General features: G+C 43.0%; 1 protein-coding gene across 3 annotated transcripts; it reads left to right on the forward strand.

Annotated features, from left to right (window-relative positions):
• The first annotated feature begins 293 nt into the window (after positions 1 to 293).
• On the forward strand, positions 294 to 14,211 carry LOC110492423. Of its 3 annotated transcripts, XM_036947398.1 has the most exons (6): positions 294 to 334; positions 3,972 to 4,201; positions 7,795 to 7,983; positions 12,213 to 12,360; positions 12,636 to 12,800; positions 12,891 to 14,211. In XM_036947398.1, exons 3-6 carry the CDS (start codon positions 7,809 to 7,811, stop codon positions 13,243 to 13,245), a joined length of 843 nt encoding a protein of 280 aa, XP_036803293.1. In that variant the 5' UTR covers positions 294 to 334; positions 3,972 to 4,201; positions 7,795 to 7,808; the 3' UTR covers positions 13,246 to 14,211. The 3 variants fall into 3 exon arrangements, with proteins under 3 accessions (XP_036803293.1, XP_036803294.1, XP_021422408.2); XM_036947399.1 differs by lacking the exon at positions 3,972 to 4,201 and having other exon boundaries at positions 301 to 334; XM_021566733.2 differs by lacking the exons at positions 294 to 334; positions 3,972 to 4,201 and adding an exon at positions 5,709 to 6,299.
• The last annotated feature ends 403 nt before the right edge of the window (positions 14,212 to 14,614 follow it).

Raw genomic sequence — 14,614 nt, forward strand, 5'->3', positions numbered from 1 at the left:
CCATACACGTTGTGACGGCCCTGAATTATTCTGAACCGTCTCAGTGCAGCTCCTTCCAATAGGGCGCTTTCCCTTTAATTCCCAATTAAATAGCCAGCATCAGCTGCGCAAAAGTGGGGTTGTGATGGAGACGTGACTGAGGATGTGTTCAACCCTCAGTTCCCGAAGCTTCTCTATTCCGTTGTTTTGTTGCGGTTAAACGTGTGTTTTGTAGCCTAATAGAGTTTACCCAGGATCGGATCCACTCTTTGCGTTCGTGGCCTTTCTCCGCTGGAGATCTATTGGCGGATTGGATTGTCTGACTGACCGACTGACTACCACCTTTTTGTATACGGTATTTCATTTGTTTTGATGTGATGTATACTGTGATGATTTATGTAGTTAGATGTAGTTGAGGACTTAGTAAGAGCTGATACGCTTTAAAGTTCTGTGGTAAAATTATTGTTATATTTATTGTATGATTAATACTGGGTTTACGCTACACGGAATGAACGGACAAACATTGCGTGACAAAAGTCACTTGAGTTCACTGAACTCCTTTACCGGGCTGGACTCTTTTTAGGCCCGAGGTACAGGACATTTCTGGAGGAACCAGAACTCATTGTGTTATATTATTATGTGTGTAATCATTGATGTTGCTAATACAACCCACGCAAAAGAATATAGTTGTTTTTGAAGTTATTTTCAATGTTTTAAGGGTTTATGAAAAGTTTATTTCCATCCTGACTTTTACATAAGTCATTTTGTATTGGTGTAGACTTGACGGACCAGATGGGACTCATTCCCTCCCAAACTAAAAGGAGAAACCAATGTTTTCTCTGGTAGGCACAACCTACCTGGCACCCCTATAAATAATAACCTCAAGTCAAAACCGTTACAACGTGGAGTCCGGGGAACAGTCTGGCTAGTCGAATACCTATCAACTAGACTTGACTTCACAGTCAAGTCATAACAATTGAAAAAGCATTACATCTTCTTTTTACTTCAGTTGTCATCTTCCTTTTTAATTATTTTTTTTTAACAGAGGACAAGTTGGGCCTCCCGGGTGGCGCAGTGGTTAAGGGCGCTGTACTGCAGCCAGAGACTCTGGGTTTGCGCCCAGGCTCTGTCGTAACCGGCTGTGGCCGGGAGGTCAGTGGGGCGACGCACAATTGGCCTAGCGTCTTCCGGGTTAGGGAGGGTTTGGCCGGTAGGGATATCCTTGTCTCATCCTTGTCCCACCGACTCCTGTGGTAGGCCGGGCGCAGTGCACGCTAACCAAGGTTGCCAGGGGCACGGTGTTTCCTCCGACACATTGGTGCGGCTGGCTTCCGGGTTGGATGCGCGCTGTGTTAAGAAGCAGTGCGGCTTGGTAGGGTTTCGACCTTCGTCTCTCCCGAGCCCGTACGGGAGTTGTAGCGATGAGACAAGATAGTAGCTACTAACAATTGGATACCATGAAAAAAGGGGCCAAATTAAAAAATAAAAAACAGAGGACAAGTTAACAGTCTCTTGCTTACAGATTAAGCCTTGCACAGCCGACCCACCCATAAGTAAGTATTGGCTCTGACAGGGCCATTAGGGCCATGAGCTGGAGAGCTTGGTGGGGTAGAAGCCTCACCTTCAGTTGGCTCATGTCTCAATTCTGCACCCTTAGGCCTGGACTGTGATCCAGCTCATCTAGGTGAGTGTATGGCGTGTTCTGGTTTGTCTGCTCTGCTACGCACAGATCCACCTGATTGTGACAATAGACCAACATCCATCAGGTAAGAACGTGGTGCAACTCTGTAGGCATGTGCCCAGCCTCCAAAGTCCTGTGTGGTCTCCCGGCAGCAGCTTCATCCTTATCGTTTCACCCACCTCCAGCTCTGGTAGGTCTCGAGCAGTCCGGTCATAGAAGCACTTAGCGAGCGGCTTTCTGTGACGCAGTTTGTCCGTGATGCCAACCATGACGCAGGTTGTTAGCTACGGGGATAGTAGTCTTCAGACGTCTGGACAGAAGGCGTTGTGCTGGGCTGCTATCCATGTTTTCGGTGAGTGTGTTCCTCCACTGTAAGATCGCTCTCCATGGGTCGTTGCTGTCGCGCAAGGCCCTGCTTAACAGGTTTTTTGCAATCTTGACAGCTGCCTTGCCATTTGCTTTTGGGTGTCTTGAAGAGGTCACGTGGTCAAACTCCCATTCTGAAGCGAAACGCTTGAACTGTGCAATGAATTGTGGGCCATTGTCCGTGATTACCTTGTCAAGCTGACCTTGCCTTGCAAACTGCGCCTTGCAGAGCTTTATGACCGTCTCTGCAGACAAGTCAGGCAGCAGTTCAATTTCCCAAAAGTCAGAGTAGTGATCAACGATGAGAAGATAGTCCTTTTGTCTGTGGCTGAATAAGTCCATGCTGACGATTTGCCAGGCCCTTGTGGGCAGTTTGTGACATCATGGTTTCCTTTTGCTGTTCATGAGCGTACTCGTTGCATGTGGTACAGTTGCTGACAGTCTTTAATTTCTGCTTGCATGTTTGGCCAGTATAATGTTTCGCGAGCCTTGCGGTAGCATGCGTCACCTCCAACGTGACTGGAGTGTAAGGGGGTAAGCATCTCTGGACGTAGTGATTTGGGGATAATGACCTTCTGACCTCTGAACAAGACTCCATTTTGCATGCTGATCTCATCTCGAAAGGTCCAGTATTAGTAGTCATTGACAGTAGGTGTTCGTCCTTGTCAGTGTGTTGCCTGATCTGATCTGCTAGGCGGTGATCTGTGACGTTTAAGTAGTCTGCCTGATTGATCTGTTGAACATCTTGTTGTTCCTGCTGTAGCGAACAGATGGCCTGCTGATAGACAGTGCCTCTGCCTGTACATTGTGCTGTTGCCCTGCTCAGTGTGTGCTGTTGCCCTGCTCAATGACCTTCAGGCTGTAGTTTTGCAGAGTCAGGCGCATGCTTTGAAGCCTCTTGGGTGCGTTGAGGAGAGGTTTACTGAATATGGCAATGAATGGTTTGTGGTCAGTTTCAGCGGTGACCAGCTCTAGACCATATAAGTAGTGATGGAATCAGGAGAAGGAGAGGACAATGCTGAGACACTCTTTCTCAATTTGTACATAGTTTTGTTCGGTGGGGGTGAGTGCTCACGAGGCAAACGCAACGGGCTGGCCTTCCTGCATAAGGCAGCATCCAAGTCCCCTTTGGCTGGATTGTGACAGGCTTCGTGACGTCGTAGTAGCACAACACTGGCATGGATGATGCCAGAGATTTCATCTCCTGCACTGCGGCCTCGCGCTTGGGTAGCCAGTGCCATGGTGTATCTTTGTCCAGCAACCGGCGCAGAGGCTCACAGACTGCTGATAGGTTTGGCATGAAAGATAGTTTGCAAAACCGATGAGACGCTGTACTCCTTTTGCATCAGACGGGTTTGGCATGTCGAGGATCGCTCGGACCTTGTCTGGGTCCGGCTTAAGGCCTTTTGCCCGAGAGAATGTGGCCATGGAAGTGGATGTCTTTCACCTTAAACTGCAGCTTCTTCAAGCCAAGACAAAGCTTAACTGATTGGCAGCACTCCATCAGTGCCAGGAGCTTCACATTGTGGTCGCGTTCTGCTTCTTCGTCTGTGTCACCACAGCCTACGATCAGGACATCATCGGCGATGGGTTCAATGCCCTTGAGCCCAACTAGTAACTTGTGCTGCTTGCGTTGGTATACCTCAGGCGCCACTGAGACACCAAACGGGAGCTTGAGTCAGTGTTTCCTACCCCAGGGGGTCCAGAAGGTAGTCATGAAGCTGCTTTCTTCGTCCAGCTTGCATTGAAGGAATGCATCTCGGGCATCCACCAAGGTGAAGATCCTGGCCTTGGGAAGCTTATAGAGGACATCCTCTAGTGTCGGCATGATGTAGTGGGATCGTTTCAGTGCTTGGTTCAGATGCTTTGGGTCAATGCAGACCCTCAACCTCAGGAGGCTAAAGAAATTTGTCTTAACGCCTAAAACCCTCATGATCTTTTACAGATGCACAATTGAGAACATCCTGTCGGGCTGTATCAGCGCCTGGTACGGCAACTGCACCGCCCACAACCGCAAAGCTCTCCAGAGGGTGGTACATTCCGCCCAACGCATAACCAGGGGCAAACTTCCAACCCTCCTGAACACCTACAGCACCCGATGCCATAGGAAGGCCAAAAATATAATCAAGGACATCAACCACTGCCTGTTCACCCCGCTACCATCCAGAAGGCGAGGTCAGTACAGGTGCATCAAAGCTGGGACCGAGAGACTGAAAAACAGCTTCTATCTCAAGGTCATCATATTGCTAAACAGCCATCCCTAGCACATTAGGGATAACTGGCCACTTTAAGGAAATGAAATACTAGTCACTTTAATGATGTCTCCTCCATTATCTTGCATTACTCATCTCATATGTATAAACTGAACTCTATACTATTCTACGGTATCTTAGTCACTTTAATTGTTTGTAAATATTGCATCACCCATCTCATATGGATATACTGTACTCTATACTATGCCACTGTATCTTAGTCCAATGCTGCTATATATATGTGTATGTATGTATATATATGTATATGTATGTATGTATGTATATATATATATGTATGTATGTGTGTGTGTGTGTATATATATATATATTCATTCTTAATCCATTCCTCACTTAGATGTACGTGTATTTTGGGTATATGTTGTGAAACTGTTAGATATTAATTGTTAAATATTACTGCACTGTTGGAGCTAGAAGCACAAGCATTTCGCTACACCTGCAATAACATCTGCTAAACGCATGTATGTGGCCAATAAAATTGGATTTGATCTTAACCTTATTATCTTAACTTGCTATTTAAATAGCCTAACCTGCTGTGTAGATTATCCTAATCTGCTTTGAAAAAATCACTTCCAGTCATAGCTGTATCGAAGTGGCCTGCTTTTAGGGAATCTCAGATTTCACTGACCTTGATTATAAACTCAGATTAATCTGCCCCCACCCCCAACCCCCACTCTCTCTTTCTCAAAACCTGCGAAATGCATTTTTTTAAATCCTGAATGTCGCACTAATGCAAATCGACAGAATCCACAACATGCACAGCAGTAGATTATCCGAATGTAAATCGCACACTATCCAAACAGGTTGCTGCATGGAAGCGGTATTTACTTCACACAAAGTCGCCATAAATTCAAAACACACGCACAATTCACATTAACGGACTGCACACGAGACACGAATGCTGTTAATAAACCAAAAAAAAAGATTACGCGCGTTGCTATGTGTGTGTGTGTGTTTGACAGGCCTATACACAATTCAATACATAGGCATCTCTGTCACAGATATGAAGTCTGTTAACAATTCAGAAATAATGTATGTAAACGTGTTTAAACTCAGTTCTCTGTATGTCTCAAATGTCTTTCACTAGCAACACCATACCACCAAGTAAAACTCTGAGCATGTGTAAATGTACTTGGGGAATACATCTTCTCAGTCTAGGCTATTTTCCTATCCAGTCTCAATCCCGTGAAACCAAAAACCCTGACTCCTGTCTCCCTCTCGCATAAAAAATCCTAATTTTATTCTGTAAAATATATGTTACATTATCAAAGCACGTCTCTCGCCGATGCATGTCCAAATACCGCTTCTCTGCGCCGTCTCATACTTGCTGCCCACGAGAGCTTCCGTAGATAATGTGTAATCAACAAACTGTATGAGAGACATTGATATTTCAAATATTTCCACTCTTCACCTCCCCGTTATTCATGAGCTGATCTGCAATCTGTATAATGCTGAGGCCACAAACACATATCGGACTTCAGACTGATTTGAGAACTGAAACTTTCCCGGACAACACGCCTATAACCGTGACATCGAGTGAACCAAGTGAAGGTAGTGACATTCTGACAAACACACCGAATAGTTTTGCAGAATTTCTCACAGAAAGAAGGTCGGATTTTAGCTCGGGACAGTCGGTGCATTGTCAGAGCGCAGCGAGACAAGCCCAACACCACACAGCGAGATAGACCAAACAACACACACTGCTGGGTTGGTGGCCAGAGAACTACAGTATGCGCCCTGAAAAGAGAGAAGCTAACGCTTGAGCACAGCCGGTGAGACGGAGCGCGAACACAATCCATCACAGTCACCGCAATTCTCCAGCTCTGGGCTACGGAGCATCATCCTGTGGGCCTCCTTTTCGTTTTTACGCGCGTCCTGCAGGGGTTGTCGAGGGTTGGGTAGATCTACATCCGACATGTCAACGGTTACAGCTTCGGTGGTTGATGTTTCCAGAAATATTTATTCAACCGAAAACGGAAACCGTGGCGGCCGTAATTATACAGGTAAGCGAGATTCTATCCAAGATGGGCATAGGTGTCATGTCATTCGTGCAGTGGCTGAAATTAGAGCTTGATTGGAGGCATTATGAATTTGTTAAATGCATTTGCTATGAACCATTTATAGCTGCAAACTGTGTGTGTACACCATCACAGAGTGGACCTGCCAACATGTCATTTTTTAGGAGAAAATGCATTCCATGACACACACACATATATATATAAACTAATTTATATGATGTACTGTGTCTGTAATGCTCAATTATTTACAAAGCAGCAAAACTACATTACTTTCTAAAAGCTACGCATAATTTGTTTAGGCCTACAAAGTATCATATGACAACAAAGAATGAAAGCCATAGGCTATGGCTTCAAATCAAATCAAAGGTTATTAGTAGCTACACAGATTTACAGATGTTTTCCCAGGTTCAGCGAAATGCTTGTGTTTCTAGCTCGAACAGTGCAGTAATACCTAGCAACAAAAAACACAATACACCAAGAGAATAGTCTATTGTCTATTCCGAGTCTGCGTTGTGTAAAAGGGCGAAACAATCTAAAGAGGAAGTGAGAGTGTGTTCCTATAGATCACATGGTCTGAGAAGCTGCAGGTGGCTTTCAGAATGGCAGGATTCTTAGTTTCACATCAACTAACACTGCGGCTGTACTGAGATATCAGATGTACAGTCTACACTTTTAAACACATACACAATTACACACACATGCACACACACGCTAACACACCCACAGGCATGCGCACACACACGTATACACCCACACACAGCGCTGTCTATCATAAATGATGGTTTGTGAATTTGCCTAACACTCAATACTCAGTCAGCAATATAACTCTTGCTTGCTGACTCTCTCTCTCTCTCTCTCACACACTAGCATTCATTCAAAGGAATACTCAGACGTTTTAGATTTACTAGCTATTTCAAACTTTATCCAGATTAACTCGGTCCCTCTTTCAGATACCGTTGAAGAGTTCAGACATGATTTCTCCAACATGTAGGACCTCTTGTGGTGGCAGAGACACTACATCAATTTGTCCTCAATCGTAATAGGCCTAAGCTACATGATTTCACAGACAATTTTCCTCAATGACATTTCCATTATACCTAAGGTTATAAGGTGATAATGTAAACAGAATGTACTATCATTCTGTGAATAGTCATATTTCAGTGTGTAGAACAGAGCCTGATAACCAGCTGTTTAACATGGCTCCAGATGGGTCCTGAGTTTCCGCCAAGCTATCAGGCCTTTTGTTTAATCATGTATGATCTTTCCTGCTTTGAGACAATCATCATTAAATAGAGCAAAGCGCAGGGTTGCAGATGGGGTGTTTTTGTTGTCACAATGCTGGGCAGTCCCCTACAGGGCTTCTATGCAGAGTGTTCTGTAGTGCCATGTTCTGCACTGTAGTGTTCTGTAAAGTAGTGTTCTCTTCTGCTTACATATGGCTGGATATACTATAGTGACCATCTCCGTTCTCCCCCTCCAGGCCAGTGTACCCCAATGCCCCTGCCTGCGCTGGGGACCCAGAGGATTATCCAGGGGAATGGCACCAACGTGGGAACGGTGATCACCTTGCAGTGCCCGTCCAGACACCATCTGGTTGGGGGCAGTGAGGTGTCCTGCGTCTGGGGCAGCAACAGCACCCAGTGGTCAGGAGGTTCTCCCTGGTGTAAACGTATGTATTTAAGGCTGAGAGGATACCTACCCACTGGGCACAAACTGACTGGATCAACATCATTTGTTAATGTATTGTGACGTGGAATATACTTTGAAAATACATTGGATTTGAAAAAAGTAATCAACTGTTGTTATTAGGGTGAAACTTCTACCACAGGATTATGTCATCATGGTAACCACATTTCAACGTAGACAGATCTTCTATAAAATATGTTGAATTTGTACCTTTAAAACAACTTCAGATCTTCAGAAGGATATCCACTATCAGAAAAAAAGCCATGATCCCCTTATTGATGTCACTTGTTAAATCCACTTGAATCAGTGTAGATGAAGGAGAGGAGACAGGTTAAAGAAGGATATTAGGAAGGTGTTCTTAATGTTTTGTACACTCAGTGTAGCTTCATTGTTGCTATCGAAGTAATTCCAAAGGGTAGTTTAACGGCGCAAATGAAATGTGGCCATCCTTTATCACTCATAGATCATCAATGATGCCCTTTAGCCTTATATAGCATTTACAATGTCATCAACAGCTATAGTTTCAATTCAACCTAGAAATCAACTAAAAATAGACAATACAATAGGCATAGGGTTTTAAGCTCTGGTTGATTTCAAATGTAAGATCATTTTGTGATATTACATTGTATTTGGTTGTCAATATAGTTTGATTTGATTTAATCAAAATCTTTTAAAAAGACAGCAATCAAAGGAAACAGCATCACTACAGTGCCTGTTAAGTTTGTTCTTGAAATATTCCTAGACATTATTTTCATATTTCTAATCCTCTTATGTAAAGCATATTTGTATTTGATGAGGACCAGAAAGCCAAATGGGAGACTGTCAGGTTTGTCCCTCTCTCCCTGTCTTCCTGACTCTGAGTCAGCTCTGCTGGCCAATCAATGGCTGAGAGCATGTGGAGACAGCCGTCACTTCAGTCATACATTATGGATGAGCCAGGCTCAACTCTACTGTGAAAATGAAAGTTGTCCTCTTAGGACAGTGTGTGTCTCTCTGTGTATGTGGAGTAAATTAAAAGATTCAGAATGCATTGAGTGGAAAAAGTGCAGGGATTGCAAACTCCCCCAGAGCTGTGTCTGCCTGCTTGTCAGTCTCTTCATTATTCTGAAGAAGAGGAATATAGAGGAATATATTGGAGATCCCCAGCAAACCAGAATTGGTTCAGTGAAAGTTCCAAGAACATTTATAACACAAAAACTGTCCAATCGTGTTGATGATTATAGAATGTTTGATTAAAACATTCACATGATGTTGCAAGACCATTCCTAGAACACATTTGTTCTTTGAAGGTTATTTACATTCCCAGAATGTTTCATAAGGTTGTGGGAACAGTCTAGTGGGAACATTGTGGGGACATCATACAATATATGTTCCTAAAACACAAAAACTGTCCAGTTGTGCAGATTATTCTACAATGTTTATTTTAGGATGCAAAAAACATTCATCTGATTTTACAAAAACAATATTTTGTCTGTTCTTTAAAGGTTCCCACAATGTGACATTAGGTTGTGGGAACCGTCTGGTGAGAGATCTTCCCAAAACACAAAAAACATCCAGTTCGTTAGGTTGTCGGAACATTGTGGGGAAATGTCAAGAGGCAGGTTCCCAAAACACTCCAACTGTCCAGATGTGCTGACATTTAGATCATGTTTGTATCGGGGAGCACAAAACACTCCAACTGTCCAGATGTGCTGACATTTAGATCATGTTTGTATCAGGGAGCACAAAACATTCCTTTGATGTTGCAAGAATGTTGGCAGAATAGCCTTTCTGAGTTCTTTAAAGGTTCCCAGAACATTTAATTAGGTTGTGGGAACAGTGTGGGTATGGTATAAGAGAAAAGTTCCCAAAACACAAAATATGCTTAGTTGTGATGACATTCATGCAATGTTTAAATTAGGTTGCACAGGATATTCCCTTAATGTTGTTAGAATGAAATAAGTTCATGTTTACAACGTTCATAGCATATCTGTTTTAGGTTTAACATAATATTCCATTGACGTTCACACAATATACATTTTACCTTGTCTTGTAGGTCCTCAGAACATTTCAAGAATATTTAGAAAATGTTATATTTAGGTTTTACCTAATGTTACCACAACATTAACATTTGTAGCTCCTTCAAGCAGATTGGAATACATCCCAATTATTTTCCTCTCCAGATTTAATGGCAATTCACATTAAGGACTGTGTTGTTGCCGATATAGTGACACACATTTGAACAGCATTTCATCATAAACATATTTTTCAAAATTCATATGTTTACAATCTGCACAATATTTCATTCAGAGGACACTTAAACAGCATGTACTCATACAAACAGAAGCATCTATTTTTTCAATGTGTTTACAGTCAGCCCTTGTGGGGTTTCAATTTATCTTCTGCTACACCAGTGAAGCTCTTTTATTTCTTATTTTTTCAGTATATAGCCGTTTGGCAATCAGGAATTCCATGCTTCCTTTTTAACCTTCTTAGACATAACTGACCCAGGGAAATACTGGCCACTGGGTTATTCACCATCTGTCACGTTCTGACCTTAGTTCCTTTGTTTTGTCTTTGTTTTAGTATGGTCAGGTTGTGAGTTGGGGTGGGCAGTCTATGTTTGTTTTTCTATGTTGGTTTCTGTGTTCGGCCTAGTTTGGTTCTCAATCAGAGGCAGGTGTCGTTAGTTGTCTCTGATTGAGAATCATACTTAGGTAGCCTTTTTCCACCTGTGTTTCGTGGGTGATTATTTTCTGTCTTTGTGTATGTCGCCAGACAGGACTGTTTTCGTTCGTTCACTTTGTTTTTGTAGTTCAGTGTTCAGTTTGATTCATTAAATATTACATCATGAACACTTACCACGTGTTACCACGTTTTGGTCCTCCGATCCTTCTCGCTACTCCTCCTCAAGAGGAGGACGAGATCCGTTACACCATCCCTTCACCCATACTCTTTATATGCCCATATTTACAAGGCTATGAGTGATGAGGATCACTTTTGCTTTTCAGGTGAAAGGAATTTTCAGATTGTCTTTTCAAATCGTCTTAAAGTAGGAATTATATCGCATGCATTATATTGAGTGTCAGCACAACTGGACAGTACATTTTTACAAAATGTTTTATTTTTTACATTTAGTTTAAGTTCTGGATTTCAGACTGGATTTATTCAGTGCTTTGGAAAGTATTCAGACCCCTTTTGTCTTGGGGTGCCATGGTGTTCTTGGGGACTTCAATGCTGCAGACATTTTTTGGTACCCTTCCCCAGATCTGTACCTCGACACAATCCTGTCTCGGAGCTTTACGGAGAACTCCTTCAACATCATTGGCTTGGTTTTTGCTCTGACATGTACTGTCAACTGTGGGACCTTATATAGACAGGTGTGAGCCTTTCCAAATCATGTCCAATCAATAGAATTTACCACAGGTGGACTCCAATCAAGTTGTAGAAACATCTCAAGGATGATCAATGGAAACAGGATGCACCTGAGCTTAATTTCGAGGCTCATAGCAACATTTCTAAAAACCTGTTTTCGGTTTGTCTTTATGGGTTACTGTGTGTAGATTGTTAAGAAAAAAATACTATTTAATCAATTTTAGAACAAGGCTGTAACTTAACGAAATGTGGAAAAAGTCAAGGGGTCTGATGCTTCCCGAAGGCACTGGACAAACAAAAAACATCCTCTCCTTTAGTAGATTGTATTTCACAGCGGTTTTCAAAAGCAACATGATTAAAGAACATTGAACCTACAATCTTTAGCTTTGCAGCCAGATCATTAACCTTCTGCACCACCAGGGGATATCTGTGTTATTGTGGGGGGTTTCAGTCTAATTATGGTCAGTCAGGACATAGAACTATTTCTGAATTATTAAAATGTTCCCATTCTCTTCATATGCCGTGTACTTGTAACACTAATGATTTAGCTGTTTTTTTTAATTAATTTTAATTGAAAACAATCACAGTAAGGTACTTTATTGTTACCCAGAAATTATTTTAAATTGAGATAAAAATGCCTGTATTGGACCTTTAAATCAGTAAAAGATGTTCCCACCAGACTGTTCCCACAACCTAATGACACATTCTGGGAACATTTAAAGAACAGAAAGACCACTTGCCTATTCTAGCTGAATGTAATACAGCATTCAAATATATGATATAGCCATCACTTTCTGTAGGCACAGTTCCTAAATAGATTGATTGATTTTTAAAATGTTTTTTCCCCCCCTCTCCCAGCGTTGTCCATGTCGGATGACTTTGGGTTCAGTGTGGCAGTGGTGTCCTCTATCATTAGCTGTGCCATCATCCTGCTCATGTCCATGGCCTTCATCACCTGCTGTCTGCTCGACTGTGTCAAGGAGGAGGAAAGGAAAAAGGAGGAGAGGTGAGAGGAGAGGAGGAGAAAAGGGAGGAGAGAAGTATAACTTATAGGGGGGGGGGGGGGGATGGGAAGAAGAGTCAGAAGAGGTGAAAGGAGGAATGAAAGGAGAAGAGGTAAGGGAAAGACGCGATGAGAGGAGAGGAAAGGTGAGACAAAACGTGTAAGATGTCAGGAGGTGCGATAAAAGATGTAGAGCCATAAATGATCACATGTGGTTGAGTACTGCACTATAGGGATTCATACGGATATTGAGATGTACAGCTTTTTTGCATTGCCAGGGAGACGGATCTGTGGCACCAGCCAGAGCGAGCGGAGCAGGAGGAGAACAGGGCCTCTCACTATGACCACAAGGGCAGAAACAACAATAACAACACCCAGGAGAAGACACTGCGACAATGGGACCACCAGGACCCTTCAATGTGTGACCAAAGGAGACCCAGCTGGTGTGGACTGTGTGTGTGTGTCTTCTGTATGTTTGTGTCTGTGAGTTTGCCTTGAGAAGCTCAATGTCGCTGTCTCTGTCCTCTCCACAGGTGCCATCAGTACCCCTATGCTCTGACTGGTCCAGCCCCAGCCTCCACCTTCGGCCCAGCCCTCAACTCAGCTCCTCTCCCCTGCAGAGGCTACGACCAGCCCATTCTTCTGCACAACTCAGGCCTGTACCGCAACCCAGGTCAACCAAACAATCCAGGCCTACTTCAAAACCCCATCCCACCCCAGTATCCAGGTTCAACTCGGACCGTGGGGTACCGGAACCCAGAGGTACCCTCTGGCTCAGGCTTGGCCAGACTATATGTAGGACAGGAGGGCAGTGTGTCCGTGGTGAGCACTCCACTTCTGGAGGAGTGGAGTGCCCAGGAGCGCCCCATACGGGTCATATCCGTGTGAGGTCACAACCAGGAAGTGACTGGACATAGACCACATGGGCATGGATAAACTGAACATCAATCAAGAAACTGGATCCAAAAGGGAGAGGACCACCTCAATGGGGACCACGCCTATGTCATTATCAACCAGGCACCAATGACTGAATAATTAGGTGGCGCTCATATAGTCCTGTTTTACTGTATGTACAAGTGGGTAACCTGTACAAGTGTGAGGTGTGAAATGGAAATGTATTTTTTGCATATCCCACTCCCCCTGAGACACCCTTGGAGAGTGGGGTCACAGCCAGGCGATCAGCCATTATTGACAGCAACCCTGGAGCAATTAAGATTAATTGCCTTGCTCAAGGGCAGAATGACATATTTTTACCTTGTCGGCTTGGGGATTCAATCCAGCACGCCAGTAGCGATAGACCATTCAGTGACAAAGCAGCATTTTTAGGTTGCATCAGACATGTGCCTTAAACGCAGACCCTATCCCTCTGGACACTGCCAGAAGCCGAGAGTTGGTGAGGACATTCATTATTCCATAGGAATCACTTATTGTGTTACTGATTGATTTCACTGTGTTCTTCCAGGAAATGTACAGTAGTAAACATGTTCAGTCCGGAACTATCCTGTATCTCTGAGTTATGAAATCTAGTAATTCTGCTTCTGGAAAGAATCCTTAAAACGTTGTACAGTATTCTGCATTTTTAGGTTTGATGCTACTGCTTTGTTGGATCCAGGGATAGCATGTGTAGGGCTACAATTCCCAATCCTGTTGTGTATAGTATGTGATGGTACTTCATGGTACAAATAACTGGTAAATGTTATTCTGTACTATTGGAATGAAAAGGGAATTTTCTGAAGCTTTTTTATATTCCTATACCCAACTGATATTGACATTGATGGTACATTATGCAAGTTGTGCAAGTCCCACTGCAGATGGATTGACAATGAATCATTTAATAAATTCTACATTCTTGAACTTGTGCTGTCATCAGTTAGGAATACGATTGTAAGGGAGTTTTGCCAAAGAAATAGAATCCAACCTAAATAGTAGCCTACATTTGATGTCAGCCACCACCAAGTTAGGATGAGTGGTTTGCCATTAATAAAATAACCAATTATTGAAAAGACTGTATTTTCAACCTGGACTCAGGGGTAGATGTAACATAGTAAACAAAAATCTGATATGTTACGTTTGGTATGGAATGTATTTGTGGATATCCATCATCCATTTTGGATTGAAATTTGTATGATATGTTACAAATTTGCAATACGTAGGATATGTTATGAATTCCAATTTGTTGTGGCTAACGTTACCTATTTTATTTTACCTTTATTTATTACCTTTATTTAACCAGGCAAGTCAGTTAAGAACAAATTCT

The sequence above is a fragment of the Oncorhynchus mykiss genome, chromosome 16, assembly GCF_013265735.2.
Source record: "Oncorhynchus mykiss isolate Arlee chromosome 16, USDA_OmykA_1.1, whole genome shotgun sequence".
NCBI lineage: Eukaryota > Metazoa > Chordata > Actinopteri > Salmoniformes > Salmonidae > Oncorhynchus > Oncorhynchus mykiss.

Coding starts and splice junctions, on each gene's coding strand:
- LOC110492423 (XM_021566733.2), top strand. CDS start 6,212: ATGTCAACGGTTACAGCTTCGGTGGTTGATGTTTCCAGAAATATTTAT. Junction 12,361..12,635: donor GAAAGGAAAAAGGAGGAGAG/GTGAGAGGAGAG, acceptor TTGCATTGCCAG/GGAGACGGATCTGTGGCACC. Junction 12,801..12,890: donor GACCAAAGGAGACCCAGCTG/GTGTGGACTGTG, acceptor TCCTCTCCACAG/GTGCCATCAGTACCCCTATG.